Source organism: Budorcas taxicolor, chromosome 25 (genome assembly GCF_023091745.1).
Source record: "Budorcas taxicolor isolate Tak-1 chromosome 25, Takin1.1, whole genome shotgun sequence".
NCBI classification, from domain to species: domain Eukaryota; kingdom Metazoa; phylum Chordata; class Mammalia; order Artiodactyla; family Bovidae; genus Budorcas; species Budorcas taxicolor.
The window spans coordinates 2,126,805-2,149,900 of NC_068934.1; the positions used below are offsets into that span (position 1 = coordinate 2,126,805).

The window sequence follows — 23,096 nt, forward strand, 5'->3', positions numbered from 1 at the left end:
AAATGCCTAAGAATAAATCTACATAAGGAGGTAAAAGACATATACCTGGACAATTATAAGACACTGATGAAAGAAATTGAAGACATCACAAACAAATGGAAAGATATGCTGTACTTATAAATTAGGAGAATTAATATTTTAAAACTGACCATACTCCCCAAGGCAATCTGCACACTCAATGCAATCCTGATCAAAATATCAACTGTATTTTTCATAGAACTAGCAGAAATAATTCTAAAATTTGTTCAAAAACACAAAAGACCTTGAATAACCAAAAAATATTGAGAAAGGATAACAAAGCTGGATGCTTCATGCCTCTCTGAGTTTAGACTGTTCTACAAAGCAAAAGGAAGAGGGGGCAGCAGAGGGTGAGATGGTTTGATAGTGCCATCAGCCCAATGGACATGAGTTTCAGCAAACTCCAGGAGACAACGGAGGGCAGAGGACCCTGGCTTGCTACAGGACACGAGGTTGCAAAGAGTCAGACATGACAACAAGAACAAAGCCACTATAATTGAAACAGTATGGCACCGGGGCAGAAACAGTACACTGACCAATGGGACAGACGACAGCATCCAGAAATCAATCCACACTTACCTGGCCAATTAATTTATGACAAAGAAGGCAAGAATATACAATGGGAAAAACACAGCCTCTTCAGTAAACCTCTTCAGTAACCTCTTCAGGAAAATGGACAGCTACATGCAGAAGAATCAAACTAGACTACTCTCACACCATGCACAAAATAAACATAGGATGGATTAAAGACTTATGTGTAAGGGCTTCCCTGGCAGTCCAGTGGTTAAAAATGGCAGGCCCACCTGCCAATGCAGGGGACACGCGTTCGGTCCCTGGTCTGGGAAGATTCCCAGACAACCCATGTATCTTGGGACAAGATTCCACATATCTTGGGACAACAAAGCCTGTGGGCCACAATGACTGAGCCTGCACACCTAGAGTCCATGCTCTGCAACAGAAGAAGCCCACACACCACACTACTGAAGAGCAGCCCCCGCCCGCCACAAATAGAGGAACCATGTGCAGCAATGGAGACCCAGCACAGCCAAAAATAAGTAAATAAACCTTTAAAAAGGACTTAAATGTAAAACCGGAAACCAAAGAACTCCTAGAAGAAAACATAGTATACTTATCAGCACTGGTCTTAGTAACAGGTTTTTGGATCTGTCTCCTTAGGTAAGAATAAAAAAGCAAAAATAAACAAATGTGCTTGCATCAGACTAAAAAGTGGTTGTACAGAGAAGGAAACTATAACCAAAATAAAAAGGCAGCTTAATGAATGGGAGAAGATATTTGCAAATGATACCTCTGATGAGGGCTTAATATCCAAAATATATAAAGAACTGATACAACTCAACATAAAAAACTCACTAAAAATGAATAGAGGATATGAACAGACAGTTTTCCAGTGAAGACATATGGATGACCAAAAGACATGAAAAGAAGCTCAATACTAATCAGAAAAGTAAAGCAAAACCGCAATGCGACTGTTTTATACTTGTTAGAAAGGCTATTGTAGAAAAGACAGTAATTACCAGTGTTGGTAAAGAGGTGGAGAAAAGCAGTGCTTGTGCCTTACTGGTGGGAATATAAGTGGTACAGTTTCTATGGGAAAAACTACACAGTTTCCTCAAAAACTTAAAAATAGAACTGTCATATGATTTAGCAATGTCACATCTGTGTATTTATCTAAAGGAAACAAAAGACTAACTTGAAAAGATACATATATCCCAATGTTCACCGAAGCATTATTTTCAACACCTGAGATACGGAAGCAACCTAAGTGTCCAACAAAAGACAAATGAATAAAAAAATGATACGGTGTATATATACAAAGGAATATTACTCAGCCACAATAAAAAAATGAAATCTTGCTATTTGGGGCAACATGGATGAATCTAGAGGCTATTATGCTATGTGAAATTAGCCAGACAGAGAAGGACAAATATCATATAATCTCACTTATATGTGGAATCTAAAAAAAAACTAAACAGACTCAAGGATACAGAGGACAAACTGATAGTTGCCAGAGGGTGTTGGGGATAGGTAAAACAAGTGAAGGGGATTTAGGGTACAAACCTCCAGGTATAAAATAAATAAGCAATCATATGCACTATACAGCATATGGAATATGGTCAATAAAAATGAAATAACTTTATATGGGACAGATGGTTACTAAACTAATGTGGTGATCATTTCATAATACACGTAAATGTTAAATCACTATGAGGTACACCTGAAACCAACACAATATTTTATAAGTAAATTTCAATTAAAAACACCTTCCTAGGCTTCTCTGGTGGCTCAGTGGCAAAGAGTCCACCTGTCAATGCAGGTGACATGGGTTTGGTCCCTGATCTGGGAGACCCCACGTGCCACAGGGCAGCTAAACCTGCGTGCCACAGCTACCAAGGCTGTGCCCCAGAGCCCGGAAGCCACAGCCACCGAGGCCACTTGCCCCGAGCCCTGCAGCAGAGGATGTCTGCTCACCACAACTAGAGAAAGAGCCTGCACAGCGATGAAGACCCAGCACTGCCAAAGTAAATAAGCAAAACCACAGTAAAATGTTTTTAAAACACCTTCCTATACGAAGGATAATCCTCATAAACTATAAATGATTAAGTGCTACTTTAATAAGCATCACGTTGAAGGCTATAACATGGCATTCCATTTTATGACAGCCCATTAAGCAACCTTTAGACATACATATTATGTATGTATATGTGTGTGCTAATGTAAAAGTTCTACAGAGATAATCAAATATCAAAAAGTGACTCTGCCTTTATTGAAAATACAATAAAACTGAGTAGACTAAAGTGACATGCATGAAAAATAGTAAATAATATAGATATGATATAATTTATGTGTTAAATTATACTGCACCAAGTAGGAACCCAAATGTTTTTTGAATCAATCAATGTCAACAACTACTGGGACTGAGATCATGTAGGAAGTGAGATAAGACAAAGCTTTGTTTAACTTTTTAATTAGCAGTGGTTTCCTTGATAACGTATTCATGTCTCTTAGACAACAGGTAAGTCCCACAAATCCACAGGTATTCATTGAGCCTTGTGTATGTGTGTGAGTGCTCAGCTGCCCAGTCAGTCTGACTCTTTTGGACCCCATGGACTGTAGCCCACTAGGTTGCTCTGTGCATGGAATTCTCCAGGCAAAAACACTAGAATGGGTTACCATTTCCTACTTTTGGGTATATTCCCAACTCAGGGATGGGACCCAGGTCTCCTGCATTGCAGGCAGATTCTTTACTGTCTGAGCCACCAGGGAAGCCCTCATTGAGTCATATACTACACCAAATCTTATATGAAGAAAAAACATGAAATATAACCCCTTTCTCCCATAAGAAATATGACAGAGACAAAACATACCCATAATAAAAAATAAAAGAAGACAATTAAAAACTGAGTGCTGAATTGTTATAACGAACACTGCTAAAGAAAGTCAAAGAAAGGAAAACTAACTGGGCCCTAGAGTAATGGTAGATGAATTCAAGGAGGAGATAAAATCTAATCTAGTCCCTTACGGGACTGGTAGGATTTAGTAAAGAAAAAGGTTTTTCTTTACTTTGGTAAAGGAAAAGCACTCAGGTGGAAAACAAATGGACTGATGCATTCACTCATTCATTTGTTCATTTACTCATCAAACAAAATATTTTTCAGTGCCTTCAATACTCAGGCACTATATTAAGTGTTGAGGCATGGTGGCAAGCTAGGACCATAACCAGTGAGCCTACTGGTAAGGGGATGGGTGGCTTACAAAAAACAGGCAATTGTAATACTGTGGGATGACAGATGCTAAGGAAAGGATGCTATGATGGCTTCGAGGAGTGACACTTAACAGAGGAAAATCACAGCAGATTTTGGTATAGCATAAAATCTATGCAGATAGACTTGAAACATTAATAGGACATGCCATGTGAAGGAGGGAAAGGGAATTTTTTGGTAGAAGGAAAAGCATGTGCCAAGGTCAGGAAGTAAGAAAGAGCATGAGAAATGAGAATCACATACACAGACTGAGAATAAGCTGTTTCAGCTGTAGTAAAGGCTTTGTGTAGGTCTCCACAGGGAAACAGAGCAGGTGACCCAGGTTAAGGAAGCCTGGGATGTGAAGAGTTCTGACCTCCTGTGGGAAACTGAGCACATGTTCCACCAGGAAAGGTGACATTAGTAAAGCATACCTGGCGTGGAAAATGGACAATGTGGAAGCCATTCCGAAGAGAGAACCGGAAGCCATTCTATGATGCAGAAGAGAGAAGCTGCAGGTGCCTCTATCCTTCAAGGGGAAGCATTCAGCCAGAGTAGAGAACCAAGGATGAAATGTGGGGGCTGAGTAGGGGCAGTGATGGAAGGGCAGGGATCAGTGACGAGAACAGAAGGGGCAGGACCATGGGGTCTGACAGTCAATACTACGCATCTGGAGCTATCCAAGCCAGTCACAAGCTGTATGATCTTGGGGAAGTTACTCTAAAACTGAAAGATTTCATTTCTTTTTCTGTGGGGATAATAGTCCCTATCCCCAACCCACCTCCCCAACACAGTATAAGGACGTAGACATTAATGTACGAAAAGTATTTGGCAGACAGCAAGGCATATAGTAAACACGCAATGACCAGCAGCTCTTTGTTGTTACAAAATTCTACCAGTCTCCTTGATTTTCTGTCTCTTGTCTCTGCACATTATAGTACCTTGTCTCCTCAGCCACTCAGTCATGTCTGATTCTTTGCGACCCAATGAACTGTAATCTGCCAGGCTCCTCTGTCCATGCAATTTTCCATGCAAGAATACTGGAGTGGGTTGCCATTTCCTTCCCCAGGGGATCTTCCTAACCCAGGAAATGAACCCACATCTCTTGGGTCTACTGAGCTGGCAGGTGGATTCCTTACCACTGCAGCACCTGCATTACATCACCTTATCATGACTCCTTCCCACCACTGTCTGTCTGGCTGACTGTTCCTCAGAAGCCTTTTCTGATCCCAATACAGCATCAGGTGGTCCCACACAGCCCCTGCACTCCACAACCTCCTATCACTCTAGCCTAGCCATCCAGCTAGCTGCTTACACCCACTACTGTGTGTTTATAGACACGTTAGTCCCCATGAGTTCAAGGGTCTAGTCTGACTCATGATCCTAGCATTCTGCTAGACATATATCACACACTCAATAAATAATTACAGAGTGAATGAAAACATTCTGTGCTGACTGTGGCATGTGATAAACGCAGAAAGCAGAATCTAGAAATAAACCCACCACATGTAGGTCAACTAATCTTTAAAAAGGGCACGAAAAACAATGGGGAATGGGTGGTGTCTTTAATAATTGCTGTTGGAGAACTAGATATTCACAAGAACTCAAGTAAAACTAGACCTCTATCCTAGACTACTCAAAATCTAACTCAAAATAGATTAAAGGCTTAAATGGAAGATCTGAAACTGTCATACTCCTAGAAGAAAACATGGGGAAATAGCTACTTAGCATTGCCGCTTGCAATGATCTTTTGGATATAACACCAAAGCACAGGCAACAAAAGCAAAAACAGACAAGTGGGATTACATCAAACTAAAAAGTTCTTTCACAGCAAAGGAAACCAATTAACAGAGTGAAGAGGCAATCTGTGGAATGGGAGAAAATATTTGTCAACTATATATCTAATAAGGGGTTAATTTCCACATTATATAACAAACACATATAACTTAACAGCAAAATACAAACAACACAATTACAAATTGGGCAAAGGGCCTAAACAGATGTTTTTCTAAAGAAGACACACAGATGGCCACAGACACATGAGAAAGCTACCAACGTCACTAATCACCAAGGAAATGCAGAGTGAAACCACAGTGAGGCACCACCTCAGACCTGCCAGGATGGTCTGCATCCAAATGGCAAAAGATAACAAGCGTTGGGGAGGATCTGGAGAAAAGCGAGCTCTCGCACACCACTGATGGGAATGAAGTTAGAGAAGCCACTGCGGGAAACAGCATGCGGGCTGCGGAAGAAATTAAACACAGAGCCACCACGCTGAGCCAGCAGTCCCACATCCGGGCATGTATTGAAAGGAGACGGAACCAGTGTTTCAAGACATGTCTGCACTCCAGTGTGCTCACTGCAGTACTGTTCACCATAGCCAAGACATGAAAGTGTCCATCAGTGTATGAGCAGGCAGAGAAAAGTCCACATAATACTACTCAGCCATAAGAGAAGGAAATCCTGCCACTTAAGACAACATGGATGAACCCGGAGGACATTAGGTTAAGTGACATAATCCAGACAGAGAAAAGCAAATACTGTATGTTTGCACTTGTATGTGGAATTTTAAAAAAAGTCAAACCGACAGAAGCAGAAGGTAGAATGGTGGTTGTCAGGGGCAGTCTGGGTGGGGGGTTGGGGAGTGGAATGAGCAGATGTTGAATAAAAAAATGCCAACTTTCATTTATAAGATGAAGAAACCCACCACAGCCACGCACTACAACTAGAGAATAGCCCCCACTTGCCACAACTAGAGAAAGCCCGCAGACCGCAACAGAGACCCACAGCAGCCAAGAAACAGACAAACATATATATAATTTTTAAAAAAGGTATCAGACAAAGTGCAACAAAACAAACCAGGAAGAGGAAATTAATAAAAGATAGCAATAATGAAATTAGGAAAGAGGAAATAATAAAGTCAATAGTTTTAAATACTAATAAGCAGTGCCTTTGTGTGCCAGACTTAAAAAAAGAGAGAGAGCTAAACTATACATGCTTAGAAATAAGAAAGAAAACATAAACACAGAATCTGGAAAGATGCAAAGAACTCTAGGATATTGCTAACTTTGGTAACAAGGAAACATTTGGAATGGGTAAAGTTTTTTCCCAAGCAAAATAAGAATCACCAAAACAACCTAAGAACAAGTGAAATCTGAATATACCAAGTACCATAGAAGAGAAGGGAAAGGTAACTGAGATCTGCACAACTGAAACTTCAGCTACACATACATGTACACAGTTCAGTTCAGTTCACTCAGTCGTGTCCGACTCTTTGCAATCCCATGGACTGCAGCAGGCCAGGCCTCCCTGTCCATCACCAACTGCTGGAGCTTGCTCAAACTCATGCCCACTGACTCAGTGATACCATCCAACCATCTCATCCTCTGTCATCCCCTTCTCCTCCTGCCTTCAATCTTTCCCAGCATTAGGGGCTTTTCCAGTGAGACAGTTCTTCCCATCAGGTGGCTGAAGTATTGGAGTTTCAGCTTCATCATCAGTCCTTCCAGTGAATATTCAGGTCTGATTTCCTTTAGGATGGACTGGCTGGGTCTCCTTCCTGTCCACGGGACTCTCAAGAGTCTTCTCCAACACCACAGTTCAAAAGCATCAATTCTTTAGTACTCAGCCTCCTTTATAGTCCAACTCTCATATCCATACATGACTACTGGGAAAACCATGGCTTTGACTAGACAGACCTTTGTTGGCAAAGTAATGTCCCTGCTTTTTAATATGCTGTCTAGGCTGGTCATATCTTCTCTTCCAAGGAGCAAGCGTCTTTTAATTTCATGGCTGCAGTCACCATCTGCAGTGATTTTGGAACCCCTCAAAATAAAGTCTGTCACTGTTTCCAAGCTCCACATATATTTGCCACAAAGTGATGGGTGCCATGATCTTAGTTTTCTGAATGTTGAGTTTTAAGACAACTTTTTCACTCTCTCCTCTTTCACTTCCATCGAGAAACTCTTCTTCACTTTCTGCCATAAGGGTGGTTTCATCTGCACTTCTGAGGTTATTGATATTTCTCCCGGCAGCCTTAATTACAGCTTGTACTTCATCCAGCTCAGCATTTCTCATGATGTATTCTGCATATAAATTAAATAAGCAGGGTGACAATATAGTCTTGACATACTCCTTTCCCAATTTGGAACCAGTCTGTGGTTCCATGTTCAGTTCTAACTGTTGCTTCCTGACCTGTATACAGTTTTCTCAAGAGGCAAGTCAGGTGGTCTAATATGCCCAACTCTTGAAGAATTTTCCACAGTTTATTGTGATCCACACAGTCAAAGGCTTTGGCACAGACAATAAGTCAGAAGTAAATGTTTTTCTGGAACTCTCTAGCTTTTTTGATGATCCAGCAGATGTTGGCAATTTGATCTCTGGTTCCTCTGCCTTTTCTAAATCCAGCTTGAACAGTGAACTGAAAAGTTCACTGTTTATGTACTATTGAAGCCTTGCTTGGAGAATTTTGAGTATTACTTTACTAGCATGTGAGATGAGTACAATTGTGCAGTAGTTTGAACATTCTTTGGCATTGCCTTTCTTTGGGATTGCAATGAAAACAGACCTTTTCCAGTCCTGTGGCCACTGCTGAGTTTTCCAAATTTGCTGGCTTATTGAGTGCAGCACTTTAACAGCATCAACTTTTAGGATCTGAAATAGCTCAACTGTAATTCATCACCACCACTAGCTCTGTTTGTAGTGATGCTTCCTAAGGACCACTTGACTTTGCATTCCAGGATGTCTGGCTCTAGGTAGGTGATCACACCATTGTGGTTATCTGGGTCATGAAGATCTTTGTGTATTGTTGCTACCTCTTCTTAATATCTTCTGCTTCTCTTAGGTCCCTACCATTTCTGTCCTTTATTGAGCCCATTTTTGCATGAAATTTTCCCTTGGTATCTCTAATTTTCTTGAAGAGATCTCTAGTCTTTCCCATTCTATTGTTTTCCTCTATTTCTTTGCCTTGATCACTGAGGAAGGCTTTCTTATCTCTCCTTGCTATTCTTTGGAACTCTGCATTCAAATGAGTATACCTTTCCTTTACTCCTTTGTCTTTTGCTTCTCTTCTTTTTTCAGCTATTTGTAAGGCCTCCTCAGAAAACCATTTTGCCTTTTTGCATTTCTTCTTCTTGGGGATGGTTTTGATCATCACCTCCTGTACAATGTTATGAATCTCAGTCCATAGTTCTTCAGGCACTCTATAAGATCTAATCCATTGAATCTATTTGTCACTTCCACTGTATAATCGTAAGAGATCTGATTCAGGTCATACCTGAATGGTCTAGTGGTTTTCCTTACTTTCTTCAATTTAAATCCGAGTTTGGTTCATGAGCTGAGCCACAGTCAGCTCCTGGTCTTGTTTTTGCTGACTGTATAGAGCTTCTCCATCTCTGGCTGCAGAAGAATATAATCAATTTGATTTCAGTATTGACCATCTGGTGATGTCCGTGCGTAGAGTCTTCTCATGTGTTGTTGGAAGAGGGTGTTTGCTATGACCAGTGCGTTCTCTTGGCAAAACTCTATTAGCCTTTGCCCTGCTTTATTCTTTACTCCAAGGCCAGGTTTGCCTCTTACTCCAGGTATCTCTTGACTTCCTACTTTTGCATTCCATTCCCCTATAATAAAAGGACATCTTTTTTGGGTGTTAGTTCTAGAAGGTCTTGTAGGTCTTCATAGAACCATTCAACTTCAGCTTCTTTAGCATTACTGGTTGGGGCATAGACTTGGATTACTGTGATATTGAATGGTTTGCCTTGTAAGCGAACAGAGATCATTCTGTCGTTTTTGAGATTGCATCCAACTACTGCATTTTGGACTCTTTCGTTGACGATGCTGCCAACTCCATTTCTTTTAAGGGATTCTTGTCCACAACAGTAGATATAATGGTCATCTGAGTTAAATTCACCCATTCCAGTCTATCTTAGTTCACTGAGTCCTAAAATGTTGATGTTCACTCTTGGCATCTCCTGTTTGACCTCTTCCAATTTACCTTGATCCAGGAACCTAACATTTCAGGTTCCCATGCAATATTGTTCTTTATAGCATTGGATTTTACTTCCATCACCAACTTCCACATCAACAACTGGGTGTTGTTTTGGCTTTGGGTCTGTCTCTTCATTCTTTCTGGAGTTATTTCTCCACTCTTCTCCAGTAACTTATTGGGCACCTACTGACCTGGGGAGCTCATCTTTCAGTGTCATATCTTTTTGCCTTTTCATACTGTTCATGGGGTTCTCAAGGCAAGAATACTTAAGTGGTTTGCCATTCCCTTCTCCAGTGGACCACGTTTTGTCAGAACTCTCCACCATGACCTGTCTGTCTTGAGTGACACTACATGGAATGGGTCCAACTCAGTTTCATTGAGTTGGACAAGGTTGTGGTCCATGTAATCAGACTGATTAGTTTTCTGTGATTGTGGTTTTCATTCTGTCTTCCCTCTGATGGAGGAGGATAGGAGGCTTATGGAAGCTTCCTGATGGGAGAGACTGACTGAGGGGGAAACTGAGTCTTGTCCTGATGGGCAGGGCCATGCTCAGTAAATCTTTAATCCAATTTTCTGTTGATGGGCGGGACTGTGTTCCCTCTCTGTTGTTTGACCTGAGACCAAACTATGGTGGAGTTAATGAAGAAAACGGCAACCTCCTTCAAATGGTCCCAAGCACACACTGCTGCACTCAGTGCCCCCAACCCTGCAGCAGGCCACCGATGACCCATGCCTCTGCCCGAGACTCTCAGACACTCACGGGCAAGTCTGGCTCAGTCTCTTGTGGGGTCACTGCTCCTTTCTCCTGGGTCCTGGTTTGCACAAAGTTTTGTTTGTGCCCTGCTAGAGTCTGTTTCCCTAGTCCTGTGTAAGTTCTGGCGGCTCTGTGGTGGGGTTATTGGTGACTTCCTCCAAGAGGGCTTATGCCACACCCAGGTCTGCTGCACACAGAGACCCTGCCCCTGCGGCAGGCCATTGACAATCCATCCTTCCGCAGGAGACACTCAAACACTCAAAGGCAGGTCTGGCTCAGTCTCTGTGGGGTCTTGTGGTGGTCACAAGGTTTTGTTTGAGCCTTCCGAGCATCTGTGGTGGGTTGGAGTTTGATTGTATACTTGATTTCATCCCTCCAAACATATTGGTGGTACTTTTCCTTTGCCCTTGGATGTGGGGTATCTTTTTTTGGTGGGATCCAACATTCTCCTGTCCATGGTTGTTCAAAAGTGAGTTGTAAAGAAAATGAGCACACGTCCTTCTGTTCTGCCATCTTGGAGTGGTATCTATCTATCTATATATACACATTCTCCTTTATAGTCTTTTCCATTTTGGTTTATCTTCACTGGTTCAATATCAAGATGGTTTCATAGCTAAGTTCCCTCTAACCTTTAAAGACCTGTAATTCCAATATTATTTAAACTATGGCAGACCACTCATAAATATGGAAAACTCCCTATTTATTTATAAAGCCAACATTACTATATAACAAGCTGGTAAAAAGAGAACTATATACAAATGTCATTTATATACACAAATCTTAATTTCTAAATAAAATATTACCATGTAGAAGTCAGTAATATATTAAAACTGTTAAGAGTATGACTGTTATATGTTGAAGTCCCAGCCATTATTAATACCTTAGAATGTGATCTTATTTGTAAATAGGATCTTTACAGAGGTAACCAAATAAAGAATGAGGTCATTAAGGTGGACTCTAACCCAATATGACAGGGATTCTATAAAAAGGGGAAATTTGGACGCCAGAACAGACATACATAGAGGGAAGATGGTACGAAGAGACAAAGAGAAAGAAGGAAAGCTGGCCGTGTGAAGACAGGGCATTGGAGCAATACGTGCACAAGCCAAGGACTGACAGAGAGTGTTGGCAAATCACTAGAGGCTGTAAAGAGGCAAGGGTGAGTTCCCCCCAAAGATTTCAGAGGGAGCACAGTCCTACTGAGACTTCCCTGGTGGCTCAGAGGGTAAAGCATCTGCCTACAATGCGAGAGACCCAGGAAGATCCTCTGGAGAAGGAACAGGCAACCCACTCCAGTACTCTTGCCTGGAAAATACCATGGATGGAGGACCATAGTAGGCTACAGTCCATGGCGTTGCAAAGAATTAGACACGACTAAGCCAAAGTACTGGAGTTTCAGCTTTAGCATCATTCCTTCCAAAGAAATCCCAGGGCTGATCTCCTTCAGAATGGACTGGTTGGATCTCCTTGCAGTCCAAGGGACTCTCAAGAGTCTTCTCCAACACCACAGTTCAAAAGCATCAATTCTTTGGCATTCAGCCTTCTTCACAGTCCAACTCTCACATCCATACATGACCACAGGAAAAACCATAGCCTTGACTAGACGGACCTTAGTCGGCAAAGTAATGTCTCTGCTTTTGAATATGCTGTCTAGGTTGGTCATAATTTTTCTTCTAAGGAGTAAGCAAAGAGTTGGACACAACTGAGCGACTGAACTGAACTGAACTGAAGCTACTCATGGGAAATAGATGGGGAAACAGTGGAAACAGTGTCAGACTTTAGTTTTTGGGACTCTAAAATCACTGCAGATGGTGACTGCAGCCATGAAATTAAAAGACACTTACTCCTTGGAAGAAAAGTTATGACCAACCTAGATACCATTTTCAAAAGCAGAGACATTACTTTGTCGACTAAAGTCCATCTAGTCAAGGCTATGGTTTTTCCTGTGGTCATGTATGGGTGTGTGAGTTGGACTGTGAAGAAGGCTGAGCGCCAAAGAATTGATGCTTTTGAACTGTGGTGTTGGAGAAGACTCTTGAGAGTCCCTTGGACTGCAAGGAGATCCAACCAGTCCATTCTGAAGGAGATCAACCCTGGGATTTCTTTGGAAGGAATGATGCTGAAACTGAAACTCCAGTACTTTGGCCACCTCATGCAAAGAGTTGACTCATTGGAAAAGACTCTGATGCTGGGAGGGACTGGGGCAGGAGGAGAAGGGAACGACAGAGGATGAGATGGCTGGATGGCATCACTGACTCGATGGACGTGAGTCTGAGTGAACTCCGGGAGATGGTGATGGACAGGGAGGCCTGGCGTGCTGCGATTCATGGGGTTGCAAAGAGTCGGACATGACTGAGTGACTGAACTGAACTGAACTGAAGCTATTTTACTTTCTTTTTCTTTTCATAGTCCTATCGACACTTTGATTTTAGACTTCTAGCTTCCAGAACTATACTACAGTAAGTTTCTACTGTCTTCAGACACTCAGTTTGTGGCAGTCTGTTATGACACCACTCGAAAATGAATATAATAATCTAAAAGGTTTATTCCAGGAATTTAAAGGTGGATCAATATCAGGAAATCTATCAATCACAGTGTATTACACATCAGAAAACTAATGGACAAAAACTACATGATGTCATGTATTTTGAAAGGGCATTTGATAAAACAGAAGCAAATCTTTAAAACTCTAAGTAATTTCAGGAATAGAAAGACATAATAAAGACCATAAATCAAGAATATTATCCTAAATAGTAAAACTCCAAAATCAGAAATTAGACAGATTTGCCAATAATCACTATGATTACTTAATATTCTCTTGGAAATTTCAGCAAGTTCAATATGACAAAAATTACTGGTATGAACAGTAGAAGAGATACAACTATTTTTGTTGATACAACTGCATATGTCAAAACACTTAAGGACCTCTAGTAAAAAGCCTACTAGAATTAAAAGATAGTTTGACTTTTTTTCTATATTTACAGTAAGTTTTTGGATACGGAAAAAAGAAAATATTCCACTTACAATAGTGACAGGAAATATAAAATACTTGAGAATAAGTTTAAAAAGAAAGGCACAGAAACTATATGAAGAAAACCGTAAGGTCTTATTGAAAAGCATAAAATAAGAGATGAAGAAAGAGAAAGCCATGCCATATTACTGGATAGGGAAATTTACTTTTATAGAAATGCCAATTCTTTCAAAGATAATATATAAGCTTAATTCAATTCCAAATAGAATCCAACAGGAAATTATCAGGAGAAACTGGATTAATTGAGCCTAACATTTATTATAAAAATCTTTAACTGGATTCCTATTTTATATTATATGCAAAAGTGTAATTCAAATGAATTAAAGATTTAGATGAAAAATATAAAAATCTTTGAAGAAATTATACATATTGTCCAGAAGTTAGAAGAACCATGTTACACAAGGAAGGAAATTCAGGAGCTATAAACAAAAAATTGTACATGTTTGACAAATAAAAGTTTAAAACATTTCATAGGACAGATATAAAAGTTAGAAACAACAAATTAGAAAAATGCTGTTATAAACTGACAAGAAAAAAAGAAAGCCCCAATAAAATGAGTTTAAGCTTTGCCCAAGAAAAATGATCAAAAAATATAACTAAGTCATAGTATATTGCCAATAAATATGCAAAAATATGCCCTCTGCAGTCAGGGAAATGTAAATTAAAAGACTATTGAGAAATCACTTTACACCCATCAAGTGAGCAAAAATTTAAAAGAGCAATAACACCTATTGCCAGTAAGGATGAAAGAAAAGGTTACTCTCTTACAGAGATGGTAGAAATATGATTTGACAATAAACATTTTAAAATTAAAAGATACAAATCCTATGAATCAGCAATTGCATTCTCAGGAAGCTATTCCAAGATGTTTTTCACAGTATTGTATATCTGTGTAAAAATCTAGAGATAGATAGAGTTGTTAATTATGAATGAATTACAGTTAACCCCTGAACAACATGAGTTTGAACTGTGTGGATTTGTACACAGGTTTTTTCATTTGTCCTAATATGCACTGCAGCACTATACATCTGCAATTGGTTGAATCCTCAGATATGGAGGAAGGCTGGCTGTAAAGTTAGCTTCAGACTTTTGACTGCATGGAGTCAGTACCCCTAACCCCAACTGTAATTCTAGAAAAATAGCTGAATTTTTTCATGAAAATCATGGGATATTCTTAAGCTACTATATATAATCAGATAAGACCTAAACCTGCTGACTTAGAAGGATTAACAAAGGATATAAGACACAGAGGTGTACAAAATGCAATCTATTTTTTAAAAAAGTTAAAACCCCTGAATAGGTATATGACTACACACACACACACACACACACACACACACACACACGCACGCACACACATGAAAAAACATAAAACAATGCATACCGAAGAGTTAACACGTTATCTAATGGATCGGTTGTAAGGTGGCTGGAGAAATGGAGGGAAGGGGAGAAATGAGAAAAAGAGTGACAACACTCAATAAAATCACTGGTATATGAGTTATGCTTCAATTCATTAAAATGTATATGTATTTTACATGAGTATATATGGTTTTTTTTCTGAAAAATTAAGAAAAATAAAAGATGTTTCTCTACTGACTTGTAGAGATGTCCATGATATATAGTCAAAAGGCAGTTTAGAATAATGTATATATTGTTGTTATTGTAATCATCTAATCCCTTAGTTGTGTGTTACTGTCATCATCTAATCACTTGGTCTATCTCTTTTGCGACCCCATGGACTGTAGCCTGAGAGGCTCCTCTGTCCATGGGATTCTCCAGGCAAGAATACTGGAGTGGGGGAGGGCAAGGGTGGGATGATTTGGGAGAATGGCACTGAAACATGTATAATATCATATGTGAAACGAATCACCAGTCCAGGTTCGATGCATGATACAGGATGCTTGGGGCTGGTGCACTGGGATGACCTAGAGGGATGGTATAGGAAGGGAGGTGGGAGGGGGGTTCAGGATGGGGAACACGTGTACACCCATAGCGGATTCATGTTGATGTATGGCAAAACCAATATAATATTGTAAAATAAAAAAATAATAATAAAATTTGAGTAAACCATTAAAAAAAAAAGAATACTTGAGTGAGTGCTATGCCCTCCTCCAGGGGATCTTCCCAACCCAGAGATCAGACCTGAGTCTCCTACATCTCCTGCACTGGCAGGCGGATTCTTTACCACTGAGCCACCAGGGAAGGCCCAATGTAAATGTTATACATGTATTTCTGTAAAAGAACACTCAACCCATCCCATCTAAGTGTTTGCACAAGCAAGGAAAATGTTTTATAGAATGCAATACAGTAGTTGGTTAGCATTGAGGATCTCTGGAGTCCAAACTGGGATTGGGGATGGACACAGGGATAATTAGCAGCTTCTCTACACATCTTTCTGTGTTTTATTGCTTGAAAAATTGAAAACAAATAAGCAAATAGAGCCAAATGCCGACAGCAGTCAGAGTGAAGTGGCTTAGTGGGGGCTGTAATGAAGCCGAACGCACAACTACAGACATTCAGACTGAGATTCTGAAAAATAACACAAAAACCACTTTTTTTGAGAGAGAGAGAGAGAGAAGAAAGACATAGATGAAGGCAGAATCCAATTTAACTTTTTTGTGTATGCAATTTAGGAAAAACAGTCCTTGCATCACATAGACTTTCTGGAACAGACAGGGGAATCACACATCCCTTATTTTTATCTATACTCCAATGGGGCTTCCCTGGTGGCTCAGGCGGTAAAGATTCTGCCTGCAGTGAGGGAGACCTGGATTTGATCCCTGGGTTGGGAAGATCCCCTGGAGGAGGGCATGGCAACCCACTCCAGTATTCCTGCCCGGAGAATCCCCATGGACAGAGGAGCCTGGTGAGGTACAGTCCACGGGGTCCAAAGAGTCAGACACAACTGAGTGACTAAGCATAGCACAGCACATACTCCAATCACAGGATCCATAACAAAGTGCAAAGAAGAATGCAGAAAGCTTCCAGGGTGATTCTATTCTTTGAGGCTAGATTGTGGACTATTAGGAGAATTAAGGACATACTATCACAGAAATACAGTCATCACACAGAACTCTTTGATGCAAATTATAGTGATATTTTTTGCATCTATCTCCTGAAGCAAAACAAATAAAAGCAAAAATAAACAAATGTGACCTAATTAAAAGGAAACTCCTTGGAAGAAAAGTTATGACCAACCTAGATACCATTTTCAAAAGCAGAGACATTACTTTGTCGACTAAGGTCCATCTAGTCAAGGCTATGGTTTTTCCTGTGGTCACGTTATGGATGTGAGAGTTGGACTGTGAAGAAAGCTGAGCGCTGAAGGATTGATGCTTTTGAACTGCGGTGTTGGAGAAGACTCTTGAGAGTCCCTTGGACTGCAAGGAGATCCAACCAGTCCATTCTGGAGATCAGCCCTGGGATTTCTTTGGAAGGAATGATGCTAAAGCTGAAGCTCCAGTACTTTGGCCACCTCATGCAAAGAGCTGACTCATTGGAAAAGACTCTGATGCTGGGAAGGATTGGGGGCAGGAGGAGAAGGGGACGACAGAGGATGAGACGGCTGGATGGCATCACGGACTCGATGAACGTGAGTCTGAGTGAACTCCAGGAGATGGTAATGGACAGGGAGGCCTGGTGTGCTGCAATTCATGGGGTCGCAAAGAGTCGGACACGACTGAGTGACTAAACTGAACTGAACTGAATGACAAATTGAAAAGACAACATACTGCCAGCAAATCTGGAAAACTCAGCAGTGACCACAGGACTGGAAAAGGTCAGTTTTCATTCAAATCCCAAAGAGAGGCAATGCCAAAGAATGCTCAAACTACCACACAATTGCACTCATCTCACACGCTAGAGTAAAGAAATGCTCAAAATTCTCCAAGCCAGGCTTCAGCAATATGTGAACCGTGAACTTCCAGATGTTCAAGCTGGTTTTAGAAAAGGTAGAGGAACCAGAGATCAAATTGCCAACATCTGCTGGATCATCGAAAAAGCAAGAGAGTTCCAGAAAAATATCTATTTCTGCTTCATTGACTATGCCAAAGCCTTTGACTGGGTGGATCACAATAAACTGTGGAAAATTCTGAAAGAGATGGGCATACCAGACCACCTGACCTGCCTCTTGAGAAACCTATATGCAGGTCAGGAAGCAACAGTTAGAATTGGACATGGAACAACAGACTGGTTCCAAATAGGAAAAGGAGTACGTCAAGGCTGTATATTGTCACCCTGCTTATTTAACTTCTATGCAGGGTACATCATGAGAAAGCTGGGCTGGAAGAACCACAAGCTGGAATCAAGATTGCTGGGAGATATATCAATAACCTCAGATATACAGATGACACCACCCTTATGGCAGAAAGTGAAGAGGAACTAAAAAGCCTCTTGATGAAAATGAAAGAGCAGAGTGAAAAAGTTGGCTTAAAGCTCAACATTCAGAAAACGAAGATCATGGTATCTGGTCCCACCACTTCATGGGAAATAGATGGGGAAACAGTGACAGACTTTATTTTGGGGGGCTCCAAAATCACTGCAGATGGTGACTGCAGCCATGAAATTAAAAGATGCTTACTCCTTGGAAGGAACGTTATGACCAACCTAGATTAGCATATTCAAAAGCAGAGACATTACTTTGCCAACAAAGGTCTGTCTATTCAAGGCTATGGTTTTCCAGTAGTCATGTATGAATGTGAGAGATGGACTGTGAAGAAAGCCGAGCTCCGAAGAACTGATGCTTTTGAACTGTGGTGTTGGAGAAGACTCTTGAGAGTCCCTTGGACTGCAAGGAGATCCAACCAGTCCATTCTAAAGGAGATCAGTCCTGGGTGTTCTTTGGAAGGACTGATGCTGAAGCTGAAACTCCAATACTTTGGCCACCTGATGCAAAGAGTTGACTCATTGGAAAAGACTCTGATGCTGGGAGAGATTGGGGGCAGGAGGAGAAGGGGATGACAGAGGATGAGATGGCTGGATGGCATCACCAACTCGAGGAACATGAGTCTGAGTGAACTCTAGGAGTTGGTGATGGACAGGGAGGCCTGGTGTGCTGCAATTTATGGGGTCACAAAGAATAGGACATGACTGAGCGACTGAACTGACTGACTGAACACAAGGAAATATTTGCAAATGATATGATCAGTAGGGGTTAATATCAATAGTATGTAAACATCTCATACACTCAACATCAAAAAAACAAACAACCCAATTAAAAAATAGATTAAACTGAATAGATATTTTCCAAGGAGAACATTCAGGTGGCTTACAGGCACAAGAGATATTGCTCAACATTCTTAATCATCAGAGAAATGCAAATTGAAACCACAATGAGATGATCACCTCACACCTGTCAGAATGGCTATCATCAAAAAGAATACAAATAACCAAGTTGGTGAGAACATGGAGAAAATGAAATCCTCATACAGTTGATGGGAATGCAAATTGATGCAGCCACTGTGGAAAACAGTAAAGAAGTTTCTCAAAAAAACTTAAGATAGAACTATCTTATGACCCAGCAATTTCACTCACGGGTATATAAATATCTGAAAAAAACAAAAACATGGTTCAAAAAGATACAAACACCCCAATGTTCATAGCAACATTATTTACAGTTGACAAGATATGGAAGTAACCTAAGTGTCCATCAACAGATGAATAGATAATGATGGTGTGGTACGTAGACACACACACACACACACACACACACACACACACACACACGCACACAATGGAATACTACTTAGACATAAAAAGAATGAAATTTTGCCATGTGCAACAACATGGATGGACTTGAAGGGTATTATGCCAAGAGAAATAGGTCAGAGAAAGACAAATACTGTATGACACCCTTCTATGTATAATATAAAAAATATAACAAACAGTGAACATAACAAAAAAGAGATTCACAGATATAGAGAGAGCAGGAGGGAATTAAGAGGTATAAATTATTATGTATAAAATAAATTATGAGGATATATTGTACAACACAGGGAATATAGCCAATATTTTATAATAACTATAAATAGAGAATAACCTTAAAAATTGTGAGTCACTAAGTAGTATACCTGTAACTTACATAATATTGTAAACCAACTATACTTCAATTAAAAATTCAAAAATAAAAATACGGACAAAGAAAGAAAGACAGTATCCTGACTTAAGAAAGGACCATGGAGAATGCCTAATCCAACTTCATCACTTTACAGTGAGGAACCAGAGGCCAGGTTAAGCAATCGCCTTACTTGGATCCCCTGCATTCCCTGCACTGGCAGAAAATTATTTCATCTCAGAATTTTTACTCAAAACAAATAAATGATAAACAAGTAACTATGATATTTTATTAGCTCAATAAATAAAGGTTCTCCTATTTCACATGTAAAAAACCAAACCTCAACTGTTGTATTAAACAACTGAAAAGAAAGGCACACAACCTGTGTAAGTCGTCTTGTGTAAGCCTTGTAAAGGCCCCAGTTAAAAACCACAAGGTCAGCCCTCAATCGTTCACTGACCCATTCTTCTTTTTATTCAACCAACATTCACTGAAGACTGTCCCCCTGACGCTGGGAGGTACTGGTGACACGTTAATAAGGCACCACTCGGTCCTTGTTCCCCATCTGGGGGGGAGTAACAAGCCAAGAGACAAATCGGCCCAAGTGCGGCTGGAACTACCTGTCCTGACCGGAGTCTCAGGGGCAGGGCATCAAGCGGAGCTGACGGCAGTCGGGCCATGCGGGGTGTAGCAGTCCAGACGCAAAGGCAAGGACCGTAATATACGTTTGAGGAAATAATTTGAATTGAGCCCAGTTCAAGAAAAGAACAAGGAGAAAACCAGAAATTCAATTGGTCCAGCCTGCAGATAAAAGTAAATTCCATCCAAGTACGAGATACTTTGTCAGCCCGACTCCGGCACGCCTGACAGGCGGGAGGCGTTCAGTAAACAGTATCTGGCCAAGGAGGAAGCCCTCTGCTCAAGCTACGGAGCGGCGTCAGCACATTACCATGTACCGTCCGGGGTCCAGGTCTCCCATCATGCCTTTCAGGTGTGTGTTTTCCGTCCTGACAGCTTTGTACCTCGTATCCAACATCTGAAAGGAGATTAGTAGTTAAAAGTGAATGTAAAATTCATAATAAGAGCCCACAATTCTATGAAAATCAATTTTACTTTGTTAATATAAGTATTTTCTAAGAGTAGCAAAGGGATACACTTAGGCAGGCTCATCATAAACCGGTGTTCTCATTCAGTTCTCTGATCTTCGGCGGGCCCCACTGCACCCTCCTTTCCTGGTTGCTGCCAAATTAAAAACAAACTATACTGATTGGTTACCCTTTCCCATTCCCCAATTCAATTTCTCACTTCTGTTTTTTTATGGTATGCAAATTATCACCAGAAAAAAATCACAATTTTAAAAACATGTTTGAATAACACTGTCCATTAAGTTTCTTCATTACCTGATAAATTTTTACAACATGCAAACATGATTTCATGTTGTTTTGTTCTTCCTGATACTCCTGCCAAATTTCCTTCTTTTTTTTGTGACTACTGCATTTTGTCTCCTAATTTATTTTCTCCCTAATTTCTTCTACTTGACAGTACTTAGACACAGCATCTGCCCTTTTATTTATCTAGGGCTCATTTCTACATAAAGCACCTTCCTTAAAAAGATTTACTTTTGTAAATTACAAAATATATTCTCCTTGACAAAAGTCTAAAAATATAGAAGAGTATATAGGTTAAAATGAAAACCATTCATAATCCAACCACCTTGATCACTTGCTGCTGCTGCTGCTGCTAAGTTGCTTCAGTCGTGTCCGACTCTGTGCGACCCCAGAGACGGCAGCCCACCAGGCTCCCCCATCCCTGGGATTCTCCAGGCAAGAACACTGGAGTGGGTTGCCATTTCCTTCTCTAATGCATGAAAGTGAAAAGTGAAAGGGAAGTCGCTCAGTCATGTCTGACCCTCAGCGACCCAATGGACTGCAGCCTTCTAGGCTCCTCCATCCATGGGATTTTCCACTGTTAACACCTGTAAAATATCATTTCCTATACAGTGCAGCCAATGCTATCATCCCATCTATGTAATTTTCCTGTGTATTTTACAGGTTAATCACAGTTTAAGGCTTATAAGAGGGCAAAGCCAGAATATTTTCTTATTTTTACAATACATCGTATTTAAATAGCCCTGTTATTGACTTTTTGCATGGACTGTAGCCCACCAGGTTCCTCTGTCCATGGAATTCTCAAGGGAAGAATACTGGAGTGGGTTGCCATTCCCTTCTCCAGGGGATCTTCCCAACCCAGGGATCAAACCTGGGTCTCTCACATTGCAGGCAGATTCTTTACCATCTGAGCCACCAGGGAAGCCCCAGTAATTGTCATAGATCTAGAAAATTATTGAATGGTGCTCTCAAAAACTATATTTGGGGTAACGGACAGAGGAGCCTGGTGGGCTACAGTGCATAGGGTCGCAAAGAATTGGACACAACTAAATGACTAAACCACCACCACCACCACAGGATTGAGGGAATTTCAAAATAAATAGGAGGGGAGGGAAGAAGGAAGGGAAGACTTAGAAGTCACTTGCAGTATCTGAATCCACATGCAGTAGGATGTTATAATTGCTGTTTTTTCCCCATGAACCATGCTATATGCATTAAGTGAATATTCAGTTTATATGAGCTAATCTTCATTTTCAATATCCATTTTTCAAAATTCTAAAATAAAGATATGAAATGGGAATGAGAAGTGTCCACAAAAAGCTGGAGCAAAAGCCCTTCTTAAGTTAAAAATGTTAATTGACGAGAACTAAGGAAAACAAATTCAGGAAGCAATCTGTGACTACTGCATGCTGCTACTGCTGGGGGTGATCACATGGGTCATAAGAAAATGATAGTCTGAGATTTACAGAAATTATCATGTGCTGTCACTTGCTTCCCTGGTTTTTGGTTGATGACACTTTGCGCTATCTCACCAAGGTGTTATGTGACTCCACAAGGCATTTCTGTGCTGCTAGACTCAGAAACCATAGAAGAAATAGAACGCTTTCCGTAATCAATAAGGAAGGTGACTCTCTGCACTGAACAAAGGTGACCTGGACAGGCGCTCCTGCCCCGTGCATACCTGTTGTTTCGATAGCATTTTCTCTTTTATCTCTAACTCCATTTTTAACTGTCTTTCCAGAAGGGCAGCTTTCTTCATGACAGTTGCTATAGTGATCTCCTTCTGATGAAGCTCCTGTGTCAGGTCAGAGATTTCATTCCTCATTCTTTCCTGCTCAGAGCTGTGGTACTCTTCCTCCTGATAGAGATGACTTCTTATCTGCAGCAGATATTTTCCAGAAAACAGCAAGAAATCCTTCAGAAGGCAGCTGAAAGGGTTCACTGGCCATATGCTGTCTTTCTATCCTACCTTAAACTTAGGCAGGCCCCACCTTACCCCCCTTTTCTGATCAATGCTGAATTTAAAAGATACTTACAATAATGATTCATTTACTTTTTCCTTCCACTTTCAAAATTTCTTTTTCACTTCTACTTCCTATTGTATAC

The 23,096-nt window shown here is 40.6% G+C and overlaps 1 protein-coding gene across 1 annotated transcript in view; it reads right to left on the reverse strand.

Moving 5' to 3' along the window:
- DEUP1 (deuterosome assembly protein 1) overlaps nt 1-23,096 on the reverse strand; it is a 127,581-nt gene that overhangs the window by 33,425 nt on the left and 71,060 nt on the right. The window contains exons 9-10 of the mRNA XM_052662359.1: nt 22,672-22,869; nt 20,552-20,638 (exon numbers count right to left, since the gene is read on the reverse strand). Of these exons, the coding sequence (XP_052518319.1) occupies nt 20,552-20,638; nt 22,672-22,869 (285 nt within the window). The remainder of the gene's footprint in view (nt 1-20,551; nt 20,639-22,671; nt 22,870-23,096) is intronic.